The sequence below is a fragment of the Nymphaea colorata genome, chromosome 10 (assembly GCF_008831285.2).
Source record: "Nymphaea colorata isolate Beijing-Zhang1983 chromosome 10, ASM883128v2, whole genome shotgun sequence".
Classification (NCBI taxonomy): domain Eukaryota; kingdom Viridiplantae; phylum Streptophyta; class Magnoliopsida; order Nymphaeales; family Nymphaeaceae; genus Nymphaea; species Nymphaea colorata.
Window position 1 is genome coordinate 15786721 of NC_045147.1, and position 23716 is coordinate 15810436.

General features: G+C 40.6%; 3 protein-coding genes across 3 annotated transcripts; 2 read left to right on the forward strand and 1 right to left on the reverse strand.

Annotated features, from left to right (window-relative positions):
* The first annotated feature begins 1139 nt into the window (after positions 1 to 1139).
* LOC116262486 (serine/threonine-protein kinase PEPKR2) lies at positions 1140 to 9086 on the forward strand. The gene is made up of 5 exons (XM_031641915.2): positions 1140 to 1722; positions 1887 to 1995; positions 2235 to 3141; positions 7815 to 8111; positions 8390 to 9086. Exons 3-5 carry the CDS (start codon positions 2361 to 2363, stop codon positions 8818 to 8820), a joined length of 1509 nt encoding a protein of 502 aa, XP_031497775.1. The 5' UTR covers positions 1140 to 1722; positions 1887 to 1995; positions 2235 to 2360; the 3' UTR covers positions 8821 to 9086.
* A 1688-nt stretch (positions 9087 to 10774) lies between these two features.
* LOC116263184 (GEM-like protein 1) lies at positions 10775 to 19041 on the forward strand. The gene is made up of 4 exons (XM_031642812.2): positions 10775 to 11275; positions 11355 to 11456; positions 15288 to 15559; positions 18618 to 19041. The coding sequence occupies exons 1-4, from the start codon at positions 10909 to 10911 to the stop codon at positions 18804 to 18806; spliced, it is 930 nt and encodes a 309-aa protein (XP_031498672.1). The 5' UTR covers positions 10775 to 10908; the 3' UTR covers positions 18807 to 19041.
* Positions 19042 to 21056: 2015 nt separating this feature from the next.
* LOC116261797 (zinc-finger homeodomain protein 1) lies at positions 21057 to 22474 on the reverse strand. The gene has a single exon (XM_031640660.2). It carries the CDS (start codon positions 22108 to 22110, stop codon positions 21364 to 21366), a length of 747 nt encoding a protein of 248 aa, XP_031496520.1. The 5' UTR covers positions 22111 to 22474; the 3' UTR covers positions 21057 to 21363.
* Positions 22475 to 23716: the final 1242 nt, after the last annotated feature.

A 23716-nucleotide genomic window follows, 5' to 3' on the forward strand; every position in this document is an offset into this window, starting at 1 on the left:
AAGATGTTGGTAGGTAGTTCCAAGATAATTCCTCAACTAAATCCTATCAAGTATCAACTACCTCTTTGGACCACCGATGCTTATCAGAAGACTCACTCGCAATATGGTTTTTACTACGTTTCTTGGAATCCATACGCGCTAAAATTGGAATTGAGTGGTAACTGGATCATAGCAGAACATGAATTCCTGCTGCAACATAGATAGCAGAATATGAACCACTGGTACAAGTACTGATGATCTACAGTGGAGCTACAGGAGAGGACTCAAGTCACTCGACTTTAGCAATTAGACATGGTAAATGGCAGGTGAAAAAAAAAGTGAAAGCTGAAATCCTACCACGAACACATGCAAAAATTACACCCCAGGGCTTAAGAATGTAGAACTCATATATTTTAAAAAACATAAGAACCCATTACAGATCATTTTGGAGCAGGAAGCCTGAGATGTTTGATATAGCTGTAAAATAAGTGCTCATGTAACATTATGAAAGTTCAAACGAAATTGCTCCAAGGGGTACAATGTGACCGACTAACCGGTTGAGAGTCCGGTTGTCACTTCAATTCTTGTGGGTGTTATTCTTCTAGGATAATTGGGTGGCGCATGACACGAGTTCTAGTAAATATGGCAACTAAGAAGAATGTCGAAACATGAATCCTCCAATGTATAGAATACTGAACATATAACCTTAGAAGACAAGCCAGTGCTTGTTCACCTCGATCTGAGACCTAAGGTGATTTGAGATCACTGAGATCCAATGATTTTAGGTCAGACCCGAGGTTTTGAGTGTATACCCAAGATGTCAAATTCTCATTTTTTAAGTAGTGGGGAAATCCAGCGGTTGTTTATCAGATAAGCATTAAATAGCCTCTTAAGATTTTTTAAAATTAAATAAAAGCAAGAAAAATCCTAAACTACATCCTCAAGGAGTAAGGAAACCTCTGAATGAACACGATGAGGTAAAAATGGCACGGTCAATTGTAGGGTAAAACACGTCACTTTTACTCTTTATTCTTGCGGAAAGGTGTACTTCAAAGTATCTTTGTTTTCTCTCCTTGAAGTAAAAGACCAACTCATGAAATGCTTAGTAAGGTGAGTCCTTAGGCATAAGATTTAAAGGCGTTGATAAATAAAGAGTGAAGCACATGAAGGGGTGAGCTTCCGTAGACCGAAAGCGAACTCGGTTTGATCCCGACGCGGACGATAAGGGGACGAATCCGGAGGTTCTGTTTGGAGATGATCGCTGATTCGTACGCTTTGGCGTCACTCGCTTGGCCTGAGACGGGCGATGGTGGTGGTCTCCGCTTCTTCGTTTCCCACGCCCCTACGCCAGTGTCTATGGCAAACACGCGGATTTGATGTTGTCGGCTGACTGACCGCCTCGTCGGTATTGCGATCGATGACCGAGGGCTCCGCCTGTCCCCCCCCTCTGCGAGCTCGTGTCTTTAGGGTGATCACATGCTTGCTATGGTTGGTGCCAGGCTAACTGCTCTATTATTCTCTCTCCGTGACGGCGGTGGCGAATCTGGCAGGTGAGGGGAAGCGACTGTTGCAGCAGCATTGAAGGAATATATTTAGTGCCGAGAATCGGCTCTACAGAAAGGAAGTATCCAGAGGCGAGTAACAGGTTCTGATAGAGAGCAAAAAAGGAAGAAGACCCTTGTTGTCGAGAGGCATGCCTCCTTTGTTCCTCACGGCGCTGGAACACATTGATTCTAGATGAAGGTAATAGTCGAGTCTCGAGAACCTCCTGTTTGGGTCCGATCGTTTTTAGAGTTTCGTGATTAGGTCTTCTTTCAATCTAGGGCTGATTTAGGGCTTTTTGGGGCGTGTAGATATGTGCTCATAGTGCTTTTCTTGATACCCTTTCGGTGGTTTGCCGTTTTTAGGGCTTTCATCCGATCCTTGCGACTTGGGGCAAATCGATCTCTGAGAGTTGCGACGCTTGGGTTAAAATGGGAAGAAAGAAGAAGAACAAGAGGATTCTTCCGTCGACAGGTGTGTCGTGGCTTCTCTTTCTCCTTTTGCTTTTTCCAAGTTGTTGCCCTTTTTCTTTTGTCCCCGTGGAGTCATATGAGATCTTGAATGCAATGGATATGAGGAGGTCGTGTGGTATTCAGTTGTGAAATTGCGGAGTTATCTTTGTTGTTTTAATCGTTCTTGATAGGAAGAGGGTGTGTGAAGCTTGGCCGTCTTATTGCTGTCTTACTAATCTTGGCATTGTTATATCTAAACAGGAACCCGTGGATATGCAGTGGCCGATTTCAATGCCACTTGATTGTGCGGCTATTTGGTGGATCCTAGGACGGGGGTCCTGTTCTGCACCGATAGTGAAGGGATCTTAGGTACTACATATTACCAGCATGGTGCAATGCTTGAGGAGGAAGAGAAAAGGGTATGGGTCCTTCGTGCGCTCTGAAATCTTAGAAGTTCTACCTATTGGCCACAAGTCTTCGCCCTCATTTATTGCCGAGTCTCACTTGTCATTGGAAGAACATTCACGATTAAGGAAGAAATGCAAGGAACACCCACCAGCAGAAGTCTGTAGTGCTCGTGCCACAACATCCTCACGTTTCATTACTGCCCTGATTTGCAGGACGTCTGCAAATTGTGCTTCTTATCCACCTGGGAGGGGGCTCAAAAGGAAGTTAGGATGCATTGATTCTGCCACACAGATGGGAAGGAAGAAGAAACTTGAGCAAGACTACATATTGGGCCCTGAAATTGGGCAAGGGAAGTTTGGATTAGTCAGATTGTGTTGGAGTAAGGCAACTGGCGAAGAGTTTGCATGCAAGACTCTGATGAAAAATGGAGAGGAAACTGTTCATAGAGAAGTTGAAATAATGCAGCATCTGTCTGGCCACCCCAGTGTTGTAACACTAAAGGCAGTTTATGAGGATGTGGAGTCTTTCCATCTCGTGATGGAGTTGTGCCCTGGTGGTCGCTTGCTTGATTCAATGGCAAAACATAGCTGCTATTCAGAAAGGCAAGCTGCTTTTCTGCTTAAGGAGCTTGTTTTGGTTATCAAGTATTGTCATGAGATGGGTGTTGTTCACCGTGATATAAAGCCTGAGAACATCCTGCTGACCATGTCAGGGAAGTTAAAACTGGCTGATTTCGGTTTAGCTGTGAGAGTTTCTAATGGTATGAAAGCTGAATTTCTTCATATATATTCAAGCACTCAACATTTGTCATTTCTTTGCTTCTTTTTGGCTTGAACGCTAATAAATTTTGGTTTCCTTTGGTGAACGCTGGTCTTCATCCTTGTGCTTTTGTCAGCTGTTTTTGCTGTTTATATCACGTTTAGTTTTCTTATCTAATTCTTTTCTGGTGTGACCATGTGAAAATTGGATACCTGCTTGCCTTATGGATATGCTGCTTTTGCTTACAGCAGTTAGAAACTCTGAGCTGTCTGCAAGGACTTAGTTAGGAACTTTTGATTTATTTATCTATTTTTTCAATGCTTGAGTAGACCACAAAACAGCCGCCTTTGTTTTAGAAATCAGTTTCAAGTGTCACATCCAAAATGTACTCTGAAAGGAAGTCACATGATTTGGAATGCTGATGGGAATAAGTTCAGTCTGGAATGCTATATGTTTGTCTTTATATATGCTTTTTCTTGATGGAAGAAGAAAAAAGGAAGAGGCTGCATAGTTTATTTCTATGTGTTTTAACTTCTCTTCTGCGAAGTGATAAGCTCTATTCTTGTCTCTTTGGGGAAAACTTAGGTTCGTGTTAATTTCATTCTTGTATTTTGCTGATATAAATATTGGATTTGTTGGGTTTGATTCGGACGTGGTGTGGACCGTCGCCACATCCATCTGATAGAATAATGCTTCAATAGTAGTTGGTCCAGTTTTTAACTTGAATGTCCTATAAAAAGAATAAGTTGGAATATGACATGTTACAAATAACTTAATTCCATTCATTCGGCTAGTTTGGATGCATCTGGCCTTTCTGCTTACAGTAAGATTTTTGTTTTCCAAACCTATGACAATGAAAGAAGCATGCTGTTGGCCAGCAACTCATGTTAGTAGTGTTTTGGTCAAGTAATGCAGGTACCATTTATCTTTAGCACATTCTGACATCTGATTAGATCTTGCTAACAGTGTCAATCCGTGTTGAAATCTCACTTTGTTCAACCAAGAAAACTGATCATCTGACTGGAAATTGGGTTTGATTTTTTCACCAGATTTGTCAAGTAGGGTTGGTTGATCATTACCTAAGGCAATTAATAATACTTGCATCCAATGTCAATATCAAGGGCATCTGCATCCCTGTGCCAATATGAAAGGCATCTGAGTGAAGCTTGAGGAACCTGGAAGCCTTGATTTTAATTGGATGCATTGTCTCGTTTGTTTTGAGTTTATGTTAATCAATGCAGGTGCCAAGTCTGGGAGCCATTACAGAATGTCTCACAAAACTTGGGTGTTGAGTCTGTTGACAGACGTGGATACTTTTGAAATTTGAATATATTGTTCAAAATATCCTAAAAGATAAGTAACATGAGTACATCTATTCGTTTGGATCAAGCAAGCATATAGATGTAATGTGCTGCTTGAGGTGTCTGGATCTGTCTGGAACATAAATTGGCTGAGAGCTGTCATGTCTAAGTGCTGATATGCTTTTGCATTCTAAAAATATTTTGTCTTGTGGAGTTTATGAGTACTTGCACCTTATGTCATTCATTAACATTAACTAGTCTGCTTAAGGCCCACTCATGTCACATAAAATAGTTAGTCTAAATGAGTACTAAAGCTTGTTGGAATGTAGGTAATTATGCCTTTTTTTTTTCTTTCATCCTGAGGGTCCTTTGTCTATCAGTCTGGCTAGTCAATGACCAGGCAATTTCTTTCATGTCGACTGAGTGTTGTTATTATAGCCCTCCCTTTGTTTTCATTTTTTTATAAAGGTTATTTGAATTTCCCAGCTTGGCTGGGGCACTTGCCTTAACAATATCGTTGCTGCTTTATTATTTAACTAGACTATATCTTCAATTTTCTTAATAAGAAGATAATATCCAATTTCATCACCTATTTCTAACAAACTACCTTATGTGCTCAAATATGAGTTTCCTTGTAATATTAGTTCCTGCCATACATATATTCCAATTTAAAGCAATATACCAGACAAACATAAATTAGGAACCTTTTAATTGTATGGCTGTAAGATGGGTGCTGCATTATGTAACACGAGTACTGCTCTATAGGAGCAGTACCCGTTCCGTACCAGTACGATACTAGTATGGGTATAGTATGAACTCGGGTATGTCCCGGGTACCTGTCTGACCGTATTGGGTATGGTCCACGTACCTGAGTACGTATCCGGTATTTTGACTGAGTCCAAAACCGTCTTTTGATTCGGTTCTTCTTTTCTACTTTTAAAGAAAACGCAGAGCCCTCAACTTGTCAAGGGCCATGCGTATTACCCACTGCAGCAACGGATGTCTGGTTCTTTGGCTACGTTGGCTGCTCCGTCGATTGGTTTCCGGCAGTTTTCGGTGAGAGGCCATGTTTCCGGCAAAGGGCAACATAGCTGTTGTTGTTCACTAACTTCTCTGTGATTTGGGCATTTTTTGTTGAAGCTTCATATTTATGCTTCTTTTTTTTTTTCCGGCAGTCTCCCATCGTCCAGCAGTCTATCCGTTCACTTCTGGCGGTAGGTTTAGGATCGTCTTCCCTTCTTCTATGCCCTGCATAAACTATTCTTCTTTTTCTTCTTCGAAAATCATCTTGTCTGCCTTTTTTCTTTTACATTTATATGCAACCATATTTTTTTCAGATAACAGTGCGTCCGTGCCCTTTTTCTTGTTCGTTTTGAATTGGTTTCTTCCTCTTTTTTGTTGCTTCATGCATGCTCCTATATTATTTTTCTATGTCACATGAACTCTTCAAAAAAGGGGCTGCACCCGTGTCGACACGACGCTGGTGCTGGTGCAGCTTCGACACACACCCCAACTGCGTCCTTTCTTATGCAGGTTCAAAATATTTTTCATTCTTTTTTTTTCTTCTCCCTGTCTCTTTCTTTCTTTCTTTATGTATAGTAATAAAAGTAAAAAAGAAAGGACAAATTAAATTAAGAAACAAACTAAACTTATATATATTATGAATACATACATTTATATATATTAAATAAATATATTATATATATACACCCTTGCCGCACCCTCGCACCCAAATTTTTTGGGATACGTCGCACCGGCACCTGCACCCCTCACCCATGTGACATAGTTATTTTCTGTAACTGACCCATTCCATTTCAGCATTTAGCACTTAGATTCCAGTTCCACAATGTTGAGCCGTGGTTCATATTTGACTGTCTAAGGGGTTACTTAGTTGTTTGGTAGATGATTTTCCTCATTCCATTGCAACTTTGCAATGTATGCAGCAGATGACTTTGAGATTGATATGTAATCTGTCCATATGCTTAAAGTTTTTCATAGGTTTCTTAAACACACTGCTGCAAGAGCCGTTGGTATATATTCTCTATGTTGTTTACTTGTTTATGTTGATATATATTTCTGTATTGTTTACTTGTCATAGATATTTTTATGTTGTTTGCTTGTGTTTATCATTTCTTCCTATGTTTTATTTTGTGATACATACATATATATATATATATATATATATATATATATATATATATATATATATATATATATATATATATATATATATATATATATATATATATATATAGTGTGTGTGTGTGTGTGTGTGTACGGTCACACTCCTGCACCCGAGTTTTTTGAAAAATGGTCCATACCCATAGCCGTACCGGCACCCATACCTATGTGCACCCATACCTATGTGACGTAGGGCTGCTGCAAGAGGTGCATGGAGGAACTAAAAGTATTCTAAAAGAAAAAGAAAAGAAAGGATAAAAGATCCAATCGAATATATACAAGTGCTCAGTTAGCACCATTGGAAGGGAGACAATCTTTAATGATCCTTTAATTGCAGATATTGTTCTGAAATTTGTTTGACCTGTTCCTGGAGGCATGGTCAACTTTTAAGAATTCTATCTTCCTATTGAGGGTGAAACATGAGAAAGAAAAGAAAATGGAATGACCAATTGGTAATGTTGGAGGGAAGAAGAGTTCGGAAAAATTTTTAAAGAGTGAAGGAGTTTCACTTGCCATTTCAATGTGATTCAACATGTTCTATGGCAACATCTACTTGATGGTTTGTAAAACTTACGTACAAAGTTCTTGGCCCCTATGATGCAAGGTTCAGTAGTTTGTGTTCTTCGTAGTTCACTGGGATGTGATTTTGTATGGGTATCATGTATGTTACAAAGTCACATAGGTGCATTGTGGGTGCAGATATGAAGGGTCTGACAAAATAATCTCTCTCTCTCTCTCCCCTTCTCCCTCTCGCCAAAAGGCATGTAGCATAGGTGGTCTGGCAGGAGGTGCGTCTCTTATTTGATTTCCATGGGTGCTACTCTCTTGATTACATTGGGAGTTGGCCTGAGAGGTGCCATGGTGGTTCAGCGGTATGGATAAAGTTTGAGTCCCCCTTTTCCCCACTTCTCTCTCCATATATATATATATATATATATATATATATATATATATATACATGTATAGATTCAGCTGTTCAATATATATTGCTGTCCGATGCCATCCATCCAATATATATTGCTGTCTAATACAAAATCATTTGCAAAAAAATTCCTTCTGTCAGCTTGTATTCTTCATGATTAGTTGTCACTTGTCAATTAACAAAATGAAATGAAATCTCCTTATTTTGTTTTCTTTTGGTTTATTATGTACAAATTGTGCCAACAATGAGTATATTGTTCTTTGTCTTCAGGTCAGGTCTTGTCTGGCGTTGCTGGGAGTCCTGCCTATGTTGCCCCTGAAGTTCTATTGGGGGATTATTCAGAAAAAGTGGATATTTGGGGTGCAGGTGTGCTCCTTCATGCACTTTTGGTTGGTTTCCTTCCCTTCCAGGGAAGCTCATTGGAAGCTATTTTTGAAGCTATTAAAACCGTGAAGTTAGAGTTTGTACATGGGGTTTGGGAGTCTGTTTCTGCACCAGCATGTGATTTACTCAGCCGAATGCTGGCAAGAGATGTGAACACAAGAATCACTGCAGATGAAGTATTATGTAAGAAACTATCCATTGTCTATGGCTCCTCCTTTATTACCTTTTAGAGTTTCAACATGCTACCTTTTTAAAAGATGCAGGATGAATTGTGTTCTTCTCTGTAACTCTCAAATTTTGCTAAACACACAGCGTGATTTCATATTTTTTCTGCAATTTGAAAACTGAACTGTCTATGCAGTTTGCATGTCACGTGTTGCATTTTGCAGTTTGTCAACGGAGTTAGTCTTGTTTCTTTCACTCATCCTCCCTCCTGATGTAACATGTGGTTCTTGTTCCAGGTCACCCATGGATACAGTTCTACACAGAGGATTCCCTAAAGCCACTGTCATTCAAGTCGAAGATCAGAGACCAGGGCAAAACACTTGTTGGCGCCGTCTCTCTATCAAAGCCATCTTCATCTGACTTTAAGATCAGAAACCGGGGCCAATGTTGCCAACATCTTGAAACCTCCGATCTGGTTGAGCGCAAGAAATGTTGTGACTTGTGTGGATCAAGTGCAGAGGCCATCGATGCATTGAGCGAAGTCCATCTCTCTGAAACTCACAATCTTAAGCTGGAAGAGCAAGATTGTGGATTGGTTGATGCACTTGCTGCTGCCATCTCGCATGTCAGGATATCTGAACCCAAACGAAGCAGAGTTTGTGGTCCATTTCCAATTCAACGCGAGTGCTCCTCTAACATGAAGTCTAACCTTTGTACAGCATTTTGAAGGTTGACTTGGCAATCTGCCAGTGATATATGTGAAACCAGTTTCTTTTAGCAGCCTAATACAACTCAGACCGAGCTCGTGGATGATTTCAATACTTACCACTCAGAAGAAATTGCCTGGTTATGTTCTCTCTAACCTTTGGCGGTCTTCGTACCCCTAACCGAAGCTTGTGTATGCGGTGTAAATTGTTTGTAAATTTTCGCGTGTTAAGACGGGCGTGGACATGGTTTTTTTGTGAAATGAATAAATAAAAGCTTAGTTATGCACTCCTTGCCAAAATGGCTGAGCCTGCCTCTCTTTCTGTCTCTCTCTCTCTCCCCCTCACACACGCATAGAGACGCACAAAGACGTGGGTATGCCTGCCTTATGGGGATAACGCCAATGAAAAACTCCGACAGGAGAATGGCATGGAGGCTTCTGATTTAGGTTTCTCAATGTGACTTTCATTTCACATTCAGTTTAAAGCCATATTATGTTTTGCTCGGACCAGAAATGTGCATGTTTCTGTATGGATATTTGGGAATGTGGTAAGCTGTTTTATCTATTTTGGAGGGGATCATTCCCTTGACTTAATTGTCCTGTCAAGTTTTAAAGGTTTGTGGTGAAGTCTTAAGTTGCCTCGTTGAAATGCCATGACAATTGACAAAAGCTATGGAAAAATCTCAGATTTCTTCAAAGTTCAAACCTCAAGGTGAATTAGGATTTATGATCTTGGACAGCATTTATTAATATCTTCGGGCCTTGTATATTTCCGATATATTCAGCTTTCTGTTGCAAAGTTAATATCCAAAGTAAAACTTTTTTGAGCCACGTCAAAGTCTTCGGCAGTGTTTGGATGACACTCCAAAATAATTTTTTTTGGATCAAAGCAGTCATTATAGAGTGTTTGGATGAGACCAAAACTAGGTTTTCTGAAATATGATTTTTGAAAAACCTTGTTTTCGAAAATAATTGAACAACCTGGTCCCCCTGCTCATTAAAAGAAAGAGTTTTAGGTGTTCCATCCAAATGCACAAGCCAAGTTTTAGAAAATGATTAAAAAAAAAAACTATTTTTTCACAAAACCAATTATGAGGATGTCATCCAAACGCGCTTTACAGTTAAGAACATTCCAGAAACGAGGGCCACGTTGCTTAAAAATGGCCATTAATTTGCGGCTGCGGGAAGAGCCTGTTGTGAAAGATCGATCTGAATTTATAGTTGGAGGTCGCCGGATTCCTACATCATGCACAAGAGCACTCCTAGTTTGACAATGGACCTTTAAACTGTGAATTGTAAAGCAAACCAATCCAGATCACCAGAGAAAGTTTAAAATAATTGGGTGTCCAAGAATATACTTGGTTTGGCCATAAATCCGCCGACTTTTTCTTTTCGTCCTCGGTCACATGGTCTCTGGCCTTCATTTTGGTGCGGTCTTCTAAAACTTGATGTTTGTAAGAAAAACAGGAAGTTTAGAGAAAATTTATTTTGATTTTAAGCAAGCAATTCTAATGGTAAATCGTGCTCCGCGTTCATCATCTATGTCTCACATTCTACGTCTTATTGATGAAATCAACAAGGTTTTATGATAAACCCCAAGAGTCTTCCTCCTTCCTAGTTACAGTCCACAGGACGGGATCTTAAAATGCATACTTTCGAGAATGCGGCAACGCCTTGCTAATGTGGCAAGGAATCAACACCAGCGTTTATGGCTTATGAAAGCTAAGGATTCATGTTTGTCATACTAACATCAGAGGAGAGTTCAATCTTAAATTCATGAAGATCAAAACGTGAGGGGTTTTGAGACTTGAACGGATCTGAGGTAAACAGATGCATTCACGTATAAACATGAGTTCTCAAGCCCATGTTAAGAGTAAAAATAACAAAAAATTGGTAGTTTTTACTGTTGCAAATGGTTCAAATACAAGAAAAGGCACGAAATTGTGCGCCCGCCTATACTAAAGACGGTTCCGTGACTCCGTGTGGAGCATCATATTCATATTTTAGGAAGAGGACCTGAGACAGACAAAGCTTCGATCGTGGAGCAATTGTGAGAGAGAGAGAGAGAGAGAGAGAGAGAGAGGTCCTGGTCGTCGGGAGGTGCGAGAGATGGATCGCGAGGGCCACGCTCCTGCCGATGATGAAGCCAACAAGAAGAAGACATCCTCTACCCATTCCGCCGATTACGCTCCCTATCCCACCATCGATCCAAAGGACGTCGAAGTCACCGCCCCTGCTCCCGTTCCCGCTGCCGCTCCTGCTCCTGCACCTTTGGCCGCCGAACAGGGTGGGGAGGAGAACTGGGCTACCTTCGTCATGGGTTCTCCTTCCGACCCGCCACCTCCGCCAGCCAACCCTGACAAGTCCGTCACATGGAGCTCCAATTTGACGACAGAGGCTTCCCGTGATGGCAACCCTGCCACCATCCCCTCCTCCAATCCTTACGTTTCCTCTTCCCCCGCTCCCGCTGGGAAGGGTGAGTTCGCCCTCCTCCGCTCCTTCAACTTTATCCCTTGATCTCTTTCTTGATTTGATCTTTGATTGCTACCTGTTAGGCGCATTGGACTCCGTCCGCGATGTATTGGGACGTTGGGGAAAGAAGGTGGGCGAGACCACCAAAAAAGCTGAGGATCTTGCTGGAAACGTATGGCAGCACCGTAAGTCTCCGTCTTGTCATTCCTTTCCCCCTCCTTCTTCTTCTTCCTGCTTCCGTGCTTGTTCCCCATTCATGATTCTTCCTTCTTTTCGTCTCTGGTTCTTGCTTTGCTCTTCTTCCCCAAATGAACGCTTCTGATGATTTGAGAAATAAGTGTTAGAAGACATTACTTCACTAGGATTACCAGTATTTTGCTAGATTTCTTGGATCCTGGAACATCACATTGCTTATCAAAAAACAAGCCAAATTTTTCATGCCTATTTTTTATAGATGTTGCTTCAGGCCTGTGCTGAATTGAAATCTTTGTTGTCATTCTTATATTCCTGTGGACTCCTTGTGGTGCCATCCGAAATCAATATCCTCTTTGGAATCAGGGTGGCATTTTAGACAGAGATTTCGAGATGACATTATATGTTCGGGGAGAGTGCATATCTTGAAAGTGCCCACCTTGACTTTCATCTAAACATAAGATTTGGGAAGCCAAGAATATGCAATGAAACAATAAACTGGGAACAAAATAAAAGGGATATATTAGATCCGGAAAAGTTTATCTCTGCCCTGCTAGAACCTAACTAAGAGAAGCTAGTATCTTGTGTAAATTTTGGTCCGAATCTGGAGTTTGGTTTCATCAACACATGCATGATAAGATAGTTCCCATATTGCTTCCTTCTAAAGTCCCACCATGAGTAGATCTGACTTGCTAGTTATCATAATAGGTCATTTATATATAACAGGAGTTTATCCATTCCGGCCAGTATCAAAACAAAGCTTCATCTCTAAACATATTGTTGAATAGATTTCGTTTTCCAATTTGACCTTATGCCACTCTTAGCCTACCTAATTTGTTCCGTTTTGCTTTACTCTCTAACGTGAATTGTGTATTTGTCACATGCCTAATTTTAGGGCTGATATCAACAAAGTGTGTATATGTGTAATCTAGTTATTATGGGCCTTTTTGTGGACCTTAAATGTTCAACTATCATAATATTAGTATTACCAAATTAACCTCTTGCTCAAGGGACATGACTTTTGATTCTTGTTGTCCCAGTTATGGATAACAACAAACTCATTTTTGGAGAGTAAGTCCATGTTATGGAATGTCTCGTGAAATCCATCACACCCGTATGGGCTGGGTTTTGGAGATGAAAATGGGATGCAAGAGGGGAACCGTCTGGCATCCCTCTTCCCCATGCTTTGGAACATACTCGAGAGTTGAGATGTGGGACACATTTCACAAAACATCTCAACAAAATAAATTGTGTTTCAACTTCACCTAAGTGAAATGAGTGGGATACTCATAAAAATAACTGACTTATAAGATTTTTCTTGCATCTGTCCTATATGAAAGAGAATGTGTTTGCTTGAAGTCCCTTGCTGTCATGCAAGGATGCACCCATGGTGTGTCTTTTAAAAGAGCCACTCTATGGTGTTGCTCCTTTCATGATATTGCAAGTCATATTTGACATGCCTGTCTATGAAAGTCCTCTGACTTGAAAATGGGGTCTTATATGTCTATGCGCCTAGAAAATTGCTCTCAAGCACATTGTTGAATATGAAAATCTACATTCATTACTTGTCCCATAATCGATATATATGTAGATTTAGGCGAATGATGATCAAGTTTAACGGCCTAATGTTCATCGTCACGTGAAGTTTCTGAAAATATCTGCATAACTAGCTGTATGACATATATTTCTGGACCAAAGTTGCCACATGGAGATATAAATATGTAATGAAGTAGAAATGAGGCCTTTCTAGCTGCATGTGGAGAAGGAGAGGGAAATGAATATCAAAATGGTTTAGATGCCTTTAGAGTGAATGTTGCATTTTCTAGTTTTTAACTTTTAATGCTAGAGATAGTAAGAATAAGATGGATGATCTTCAATATCTTCCTTAACCTCTTTAGGATTTCTATATAACATATGATTTTGGAATGAATTTTAACATGAACAGGAAAAGCACCTGCTTGACTAATTGAATACTATTCAGAAGCTTCCTTGTGCTTTCTTGCTTTTATAAAAATTGAACATCAACTTCAAGCATCGTACTCCTAAGAAATGGCCCTGCATATCATAATCAAGTTCACCATCTGTAGGACCATCTTCTCCAATATTTTTGATATTATTCTCACCTTAGAGCTGACCTAACAATGTAATCAAATATGATACCTAACATATATTATTAAAATTATCATTTTTCTAGCGCCCTAATATTTTAGGTTAAGTGTATATCTCATATTTCTTTCTTTATTCCTTATATATTTTTAAAGTCGTCTTTTGTTTTCTTTATATTTATTTTTTGCAAGAAGAAAACTAGTTTGTAGGTTTATATATTCTTCATCTTTGCTTCCAATATTTTTCCTAGAAAAAGTTACATTTTTGAAAAACTTCTGAAAACCTATTTCTGAAATGACATTGGCTAGTAACTTATTGTGAATAGGGATACAAAAAGCTGGTTATGGTTAGATACTGTTACTAGTCATGTGTCCTCGATCTTTACACTCAGAAACCAAAATACTTGGATGGATGGATCATCATATTTTAGATTATCAGTTCATATTTAGTTAAGATTATAAAGTAAGGCATTCTCATTGAATTGGATTTTTTTTTCCTTAGAAATTTGTTACATTTATAACAATGTATAGTACATTTCTTGACATCTGCATGTACAACATTATGAAAAAAAACATGATATATCTAAATTATTCAGTGCTCATTTTTCTTTATATACATTTGAGAATAGGTGTCTTGGTCAAATTTTATGCATCTGTTAAAGTCTTGGTCATACTGATGGTTGCTTGAGAGCCAGTATGGGAGTTTAACAAATCAAGTGAGAATTCTCCCTTTTTGATATGTATTGAAATGTTGATGTGAAATTACCACCTTGATGTGTATCAAGTCCAGGATCTTAGGTCCTACTTTTCCAAAATATGTGGATACTGTCTCCATATCCACTTGGTGTTGAGAGTATTCATCTATACAAGTGTAGGATGCTGAATATAAAGCAATTTGAGAAGATAAAATGTTATTATAGATAATTTCATGTCTTTTTATGGTTGACGAGTTCAATCCATCAAGATATGTTTCCAAAAATTTTCCTACATATCCAACCTGTTAATGAAGTTGGGCAAGGACTGGATTCTGATAGCCGAAAGAACTGGCAATCATATTGGTAAACCAACATCTGTCTATGGAAATCTATGCTTGCTGGCTACTAAGGTCCAGTCTGCATGCTTCGAGTCATTTGGCTTTTTCATCTCCCTTGATGAACTTGGGAAACAATATCATCTTTTGCATTGCATAAACAGAAAACTTATAGAATTTTGAGCATATCATTTATGAAATAAGCCATAATTTTTTGTTTATTGCATGATCTCAATTTATGTCCACTTTATTTTGTTTAGTTTTCTTGTCGATACAAATTGCATTCAGAAAGTAGCTTTCACATTTTTGATAGACACTACAAGAAGTTCATGGTGGCTTAAATCTTAATAGTTTGTTTCTTAATTTATGCTTATATATGTAGCTATTTACATACCATTCCCAGGCAAGTCTTAGGCCATGTTTGATTTTCCCCGATAACACATCTGGGAATCTGAGATGTCTGTGCAGTACATATAATGTGCATGGTTTTTCTGGATTATCGATCAGATGTGGGGGACTCTGACTGAAAATCCATAATTTTTTGCTCTTGCATTTATGGACCAAAATTTTTGTCAAGAGATGAAATTTTCTTTTATCTCCTTCAGATTTCTTTCTACAGAACTTGTAAATTTTCCAATTTTAATTTATCGACGTTTATATTTACTGATCTATGGAAGTTTTGGGAACAGTGAAAACAGGTCCTAGTGTTGCAGATGCAGCTATGGGGAGAATTGCTCAGGCAACCAAGATTCTTGCAGAAGGAGGCTATGAAAAGATTTTTCAACAAACATTTGAGACACTTCCAGGGGAGCAACTGCAGAGGTCATATGCATGCTACTTATCAACATCTGCTGGTCCTGTCATTGGAATACTGTACTTGTCCAGTGCAAAACTTGCATTTTGCAGTGATAATCCTCTTTCATACAAAGTTGGTGATCAGACAGAATGGAGCTACTATAAGGTGTGTTTTCTAATTAACTACACAAGTATGCCACTGTGGTTTGTGCAGTAAGGGTTTTCTTTTTTCTCTCTCTTTCTCTCTCTCTCTTTTGTTTGTGTGTGGAGGAGGAAGGGAGAGGGATGATTCAACTACTACTTGAATTGGGTGTCAGATATTCTGAGTTTCCTCCAACATTAGTGAAAAATGGTATGTTGGGATATGATTTAAAAATTAGAAGTCGGAGATACTAATAATACTGAATATAAGTTTCAAACAAACCTATCACAATAATAAGAACAAGCATAAAAGCAAGGGCGTACTATGTCACACAAGCACTTATAAAATGATAATGTCTGGGAAAAATGTTCCGAGAAACATGGGAGAATACAATAGGATGATTGTAAAGCCCAATGGACCAGCTCTTTGTTGGTCTAGTGTTCAGCCTATTTGTTCGGACAAGTCTGTTTGACCAGTGGCCACAAAAAAAACCAGAAAAGTAGAAAAAAAGAAAACCATTATATGCATTTTGTGTACTATTTATATACGTTGTATATACAAAATAGTCAGATATCTATTTCATGAGTGCAGGTGTGATGTGGACAAGCCTGTCTGATCAGTGGCCACAAGAAAAACATAAAAGTAGTAAAAATAGAATCATAATATACATTTTATGTATTTATATATGTTGTACGTACAAAACATTCAGACATCTATTTAATGAGTGCAGGCGTGGTGTGGATGCAGGTGCAGCAATGGTGTGCGTGCATGTGTGTGTGTGTATATACATATATATTCACATATGAAAGATGCATATGTAATTGAAGTTATTGAACTAGAGTATAACAACAAAATCTGAGAGATGCACCTGCACCTGCACCTGAGTTGACTTGGGTGCAGTTTGTGTGATATAGACACATATATACAGGTATCTGAAGATGTTATCTATGTTTATATATGTGTATAATGTTCCAGCATTCCCTTCCAAGTTTTATGATTTGGTTAAAAAAAATTATTCAGGAGGAATCTGATTAAGAGCTTGAGAGTCTTGGTGAAGAGGTCCATAAATTGGAAATCTACATTCTCCTGAAGTTCTATGTTTTGACGTAAAGACAATTATCCAATATGCCTGATACGCTTGTGGGAAATTGTCACTGCTATATAATAATTTGTAAATGAGTTAAATGCTTTACCTTTGGGAACATCCATGCCAGGGGGAACCTCCATGAAAGCTTCTTTATTTTTGTTTTCATTTTATCATTCATTTAACAAACATTTGATTTCTTAACGAGTTATGCTATATAAAACAGTGAGTGAGCTAAGGTTTGTTCACAATCAATTGGGTACACCATATGGTAACTGGGCAAACTTTATCATCTTCTTAAAGTTCCATTCCTCTTAGTGTTGATCTTGTACAGCCATTTTATTCTCGTTACTCCTCTAATGGTAGGTCTTCAATTTTCGATGTACTGTGTTTTATAAAGGGCATTTTATTATTTTCTTATGCTTTCATTGCTTATCTTCTTTCAAAATGATTTTTTGTTTTAGAAGGTTTTACGAGAGGATATTTTGCAAGTGGATAAGTTGTACAACTAGGAGAAACCGATATTAGTAGGAGATACATCTACTGTTAAATCTTGAAACCCTTTGAAACCTGCTGAGTATAGGATCTTTTAAGTTTTAAAAGTATTTCTATCTAGTGCATTTGGTGTTGTTACTACATGGCATGATTAGATTTTGTTTCTGTTTTTATTTCAACATGAGGTTCCTCCAGGGCTTTGGAACCCAACAATATCATCATAATCACCACAGACTTGAAAAGATTTGTAATTTGCATCGTCAGATTGTGCAGTGAATAAAAAGGAAAAGAGTATTTTCCTTATACTTTGATTCATAAAGGTCTTTTTCATCTTCAAGCAATATCACATCCCATTTAACATTGTGAACTTGTCATGTTCTTGCACTAAGATCATGCAGGGTATTGCACTAGTTGAAGGTTCAGGATTTGTCCCGAAACAACAGAACATTTGCAACAAAGTCCTAACTCTTTGATGATCGGGCTCCATTTGATAAGTTTTTTGGAAAGAAAAACATCTTAGAACGAGTGTAAAGGATTCTGTTGAGTCAATACCCATTTTTATGAAGTGAAAATCTGACATTCATGGTGCAAGATGTGAGAAAATGAGAAATATTTAAACTATTGGAATGCATATTACTTTCGGAACACAAACTCTTTTTTTATTAGTTGATATTTTAAAATTCCTATGCTTTTGATTTTAAGAGACTAGCCAACCAAGGTAGAACATACCAGAAGCCAAAGAATTAGTTCAGAAGGCGACATCATGGGCTGTTTCGGTTCATAGGAGATGAAACATTAGATTCAAGCCAAGAAACCATATTGAATGGGAGAGATGTCATTGCAACAATTGGATTGGTGTTCTTATTCCTTTGAAAGCAGGTCACAAGGCCTTCATGAGTTGTGTCAACAACATGGAGGTTCGGTCTCCACCTTAGATCTTTAGTTGTGCTGAATTTATTCTTTCTTCATCTGGTATGTCATGACTTCTGCTATGTTGATGAATAATCTTTCTGACCTTAACTTTATACGAACTCAAGAACTTTATTGGTCCATGTGTCCTCCCTCTCTTTAGACATTGTGTGGACACTGTGTTTCTTTCTTGCAAGGTTCCTTTTTCTTTTGTAGAGAAAAGAATGTTATCAGAACTTTTGCTTATACCAAGCTTCGTCTCCTCATTAGTTAGCTTACTAATAACCTCAGCAAGGTCTCGTTTGCCTCATTATGAGGAAAGAGAATGTGAATAATTGCATTCCTGCATTCCCATTGAACGATCCATATCATCTTCATTTGGATACAAGAATGTGGCATGCTTGGCAATATTGCAGATCATAGAAATGAATTTTAAGAGTAAAGCGATCCTATAAATTCCACCAACCTATTTGCCGTCTTTTGCATTTAGCTATGTAAAGTTCTCGCCTGTTGCAGTTAGTACATTCCACATGAAGTGGTTGTTTATCATACGGTTTTGGTGTATTCTGATGCTTCCTTCGTTTTGGAAAACAGGTTGTAATTCCCCTTCACCAGCTAAAATCAATCAGTCCTTCACACAACAAAACGAATCCTGCTGAAAAGTATATTCAGGTTGCATCCATTGATAACCACGAATTTTGGTTTATGGGCTTCGTCAATTACGACGGTGCTGTTCAAAGCCTAGAAGATGCCCTACAAGCCCATCGTGCTCAGTTGGCCTGACCACGACCGTGCAGATTTTTATGTCTTGAATTGTGTTAAATCTGTTATTTGAGGATTGGATATGAATCATGTAAAGAAGCTGTTCTTTTTGCAAGGGTGCCATGTTTGTGCAAGAAAGTTTTTTTTTTTTTAATTCTTCCATGTGCCATGTGGACCTGAGGTGAACATAGAATGTATATTCTTGAAATACTAAATTTTCAAGAGGCAATAAGCCCAGTAGAGTTTGTTTTGGATATGATGCATCTCCCTCAACTGTTTTGCCTCGGTATTCTCTTGCTATTTCTGGTTTTGTTGCTTGGGCGGGTCCCAGTTTAGCTAGCACCAATGCTGCAGAATTTGGTTGAAGGCTGGGTCACCATGCAGGGTACTTCAAATAATTTGTGTTCCATGTCCAGAAAGAAGCAGAAACAAGGACGATGGGGCAGTGATGTAGTGACTTGCCATGTTTCTGAACAAATGCGAAACCTTGGTCCCAACCAAAGTGACGTTAGTCCCTCCCGTCGAACAGTTACAGGCACTTACCGGTCAGGCCACAGTTGCTGAATAGTTGGTGTCATGGTGCAGTTCTGCCACTGAACTAGAGAGAAAAATGAGGCGCGTTACAGCCACAGCCACCACTTGCCGAGTAACTTTTACTTTTCTCTCACCAAAGAGAAGCAGGCTGGGTTGCTTGAAGGGTGAGCATGCTGACACAAGACCTGCCCGGCAGCGTCTGTCGAGAAATGCCTTTTCCTAATTATTTAAGATGGGACCTAGATGATGCCTTTTCCTCCTAAATGAGGTTTTTACATACAAAAGAGAAAAAGGTCAGCCGATCGTAGCTTGGTGTCCTTTAGGTAAATACTGCAATTCTCGACAGCAAGGGCTCTGCATTTTTTCTCTTTAATGCTTAGCCTTTAGGCATCTGGTGGAGGACGGTTTCTTTTCTTTCTTTCTTTTGGCAATTTCCACATAGAGGAAACGGCAGCTCGTCCACCTTTTTCATTCACTTGATGTTGCTCTCACTCATTTCTTCTCCTGCTTTTGTTGTAATGGAAATTGGAAAACCTAAAACATCTCCTAAATGGTGACCGGCAACTCTCGCTCTCTCCCCCACTCTCTCGTCCTGATTGCCAAAAGCCTGAAACTTAAACCACGTTGTCGTCGCTGCCATTACAAGGCACTTACCAACAGATTTTTTCCTTTTTTAAACCTACCATCTGATGAGGGTTCTGTTTCAGGGGCTGAGTAGAGTACCCCAAGACTAAACAAACGGACGGGTTCTCTCACCATTCCAAATGGAACCAAAGGAGAACAAAAAAAGGGAAGAAAGAAAGAGAAGAAGAAAAAGAGAGGGCACATGCCTAGCAATTGTACATGTTTGGCAACTACCGTGCGTCATACCTGCCGGGAGACTGGGACCGGCGAGAAACCAGACTCCCTTCTACCAACACACAGATTCAAGCTGTCTTAGAGGGGGATGGGTGGTCTCGATGCCACCCGCCATTAGTGGCCCACACCCCCACCAGTCGACGCAGCTACTTAAGCAAAAACAGTATATGCTGCGGAGATGCCTGCCTCCTTCACCTGGCGACCATCAAATAAAGAGATCGAGACCCTCCTCTTCCTCACCCACAAGCGTAGACGAAAATGGCGGTCCATTGACAGCATTCCACTCAGAGTTCCTGCTGCAGCGCATTTATTTCGCGCTCTGAAGATGACAAACAGCTAATGCGTGACGTTTACACTGGAGCATTGGCGCAAGCTGATCAGATGCAACTTGCATAAATCCCAACCTCTCTGTCTGTCTGTCTGTTTCTCTCTCTCTCTCTCATATTGAAGATGCCGTGAGGGTGGTGAACCTGGTTTTGGAACAAGGGAGCAGCAAGTGGGCGTTCAAAGTTAGAAAAGTGAATGTGGAAAACGGCTGGCTGTTGCCTTCTAAATTACTCCTTCGAGAGCTCGGTCTGCACCGGTAACGTGTGCGGCCGAACTCCCTGCCGCGCCTCCAATTTCATCCGACACTTTGCGATCGCGCCCTTTGCACTTTCGATTGCACTACCCACATGGCATCTTTATCATGTCACCGCAAAAGCGAGAGCGAGAGAGAGAGAGAGAGAGAGAGAGCCTTGTGAATGAATCCTTTCCTCAATACGACGCTTAAGACTGAAGATGGAATCCATTGATCGAAACTCTCTCTGATCGATCTCTCTTTCTCTCTCAATGTCAATCACAAAGTAGAGTTGAGAATGGAGAGGTGCAAGAAAGGTATCCGTGGGAATCCAATCCTGGAAACATGATAAATAACGTGAAACAACAAGAGTACGCATAAAAATAAGCTGGATGGTGGGCAGCAGATGGCGAACAAGCCTTGAAAAACTAATAGCCTAAAACCTAAAAGGAACCACACTCTCTCCCCCCCTACTCTCCGTCTTAGAATCATCAACCGCCTCGTGATCATCATATTTCAATCCTTCCCTACAGAAGGAAAGGATCAAAGGGTCGAGAAACACAGAGAAGAAGGTACACCGTTGTCCTCCTTCGACCAAGCGGCCCGGACTGCCAAGCAGACGATCGATCAGCTCTTCTTACCTAGCGTGTGTTTGTTATTGTGCATCCACACCTTGAGCACATGCCTCTTCACGCCTGTCTCCATGCAGAACTGCTGCACCGTCGCCTCATCGTGCTTCTGAATCCTCCAGCCCAACCTCTCCGCGAAGGCCAGCATCTTCTCCTTCTGATCCTGCGTGAATTTGGTCCGGAACCTCTTTTTTGGAAGGCCGGCGCTCCCACCGGTACCCCCGGAAACGTCGTCCTGATCATCCCTAGCATGGCCGGCGGCAGCCGCAGCAGCAGCTGTACCACCTCCCCCTCCAGAAGTCGACGGCAGAGCCAACGGCGTCCGATGGGGCATGTGCAGGTACGCCGTCGGCGTCGGTGGCGGCCTGTAATAAGGAGAGAACTGCGAGCTGTGGTGGTGGAACACAGCCGCCACCTCCCCCTCCGTCTCCTTGCGGTGGAAGTTCCGGTGGCAGTTGCACGCCGCACATTTGAGGGCGTCCAGCGTTCCCTCCTCCCCGGCGGGCATGAACTCCCCGCACCCATCCACGGCGTGGCCCCCGATGCTCACCGCGTGGTTCTTGAGGCACTCGCGGTAGCGACTCACCGGCTTCTTCCCCGTCTCACCACTCATCTTTACCCTCGCAGTCACCGGCGCCGGCGCGTTCCCTAGGGATTCATAACTCCCTGCTGCCGGCAAGCTGATCTCCTCCTCCTCCTCCTCCTCCTCCTCCTCTTCCTGATCTTCCTGCTCTTCGAATTCCATTGCTTGCCTCCGGCTTCCCTTCTCACTCTCTCGACCTCCTGCTCCTTGGTTTCCACCGGCCCTCTTTCCCCTACCAATCAACAACAGCCACCTCCATCACCTTCCTCCTCCTCGCCGGCTCCCCACTATTCATTTCCCGGCGGGGAAGATTAAGGTGGTGGTTTCGAACAAGATAAGATGAAACAATTGAGGGTGGTGCTCATGGATTGTTGCAATCCCCCGTCTAGCTAAGCTAATGGGCCAGCTAAAATACAAATGATAAAAACTTTCCTCCTCCCTTCTCCCTCTATATTTTATTACACAGAAACTAAAAAGAAGACAATGATAATATTTTTATCCCTTTTTTATATTTGTCATCATTTTAGTGATAAAATAACAAAAGAGTTCATTGTTTTCTTATACTTTTTCCGTTACTTAAAAACCCCCCACAGACACCACCGGCTACCGCCGGTAGTCTCCTTCTTTTTCCCCGCTTTGGGCTCCTCCCCACATCCCTCTCATTCACCTCCTGTTGCAGAGGATTCGTTTCGTTTCTCTCTCCTTTTTTCCCACCCGTGCATCCAATGGCACCACTGCAGCAGATGGGTAAAGGGTAAAAAATTTAGCAGATCCAAGACCACCCATTTCTGGTTTTCACCATTCTTTTTTAACCTCAGTCAGTATGAGTACGACGGCGAAAGAGAGAAGCAGCAGGAGTAGCAGAAGTAGTAGTAGCAGGAGGAGGAGACGGGGAGCAGCAACGACTCTCAGAAGCAATCTGGAAATTTTGTTTGCTTGACCGTCAGGAAGGAAGAGGAAGGAGGGCCCCAAGAGAGAGAGAGGAGAGTATGGATGAGATCAGAGCGGCCGGAGAAGTTTGAAGAGGACTCTGTCAGTCTCTCTCTCTCTCTCTCTCTCTCTCTCTCTCTCTGGTCTTTTGTCTTCGGCCGGTTGGTGAACTGAGAGGGTGGTGGGGAAGGGTGGTGGTGTCCTTCCTCGAAACGTTGCGTCAGCGTTTGACGCTTTCTTTTTCTCCTCCTTGTGCGTGTCTGCACATCTCCATACATGGTTTCATTTCTCGAGGCAGAAACAACTATTTAATTTGTGTTGATTAGACACATTTGTGGGGAACTAGATCTGATAAATAACAATTTTTTTCTCTTTCTCTGGCTATCTGTGCCTACCCTGGGGTTCTGCCACGCATCCTCTCCTTCGAGTTCTTTACCTCAACAAGCGGCGTACAACAGCGAGAACTAATCTTTTTGTTGTTTGTTTATAGAGTTAATGCTTGGAAGTCTGGTCCCAGCTTCTCAATTATTTTTATTTTCTCGTGTTCATCTTCTTTCTTTTCCTTTTTCCGGAAATCTAAAATGGGTAGTGATCTCAAAGCTTGGTATCTTAAATTTTCTCACGATTTCCAAAATTAGAAGTTCTGTTAAATTATGAATTTTGGATGAGTCCCACATTCGAATTCCTTAACGTTTTCAAATCCATCGTCCCGTTTCTTTGTTAAAATATGATAAAGTCATCATCGAGATTGTTATAAACTGTTGGAGTAATCAACAGAAACTTCTAAAACGGACGAGAAAGACTGGGAAGCCTTTCTTTATTTTTCTTACAAGAAGTC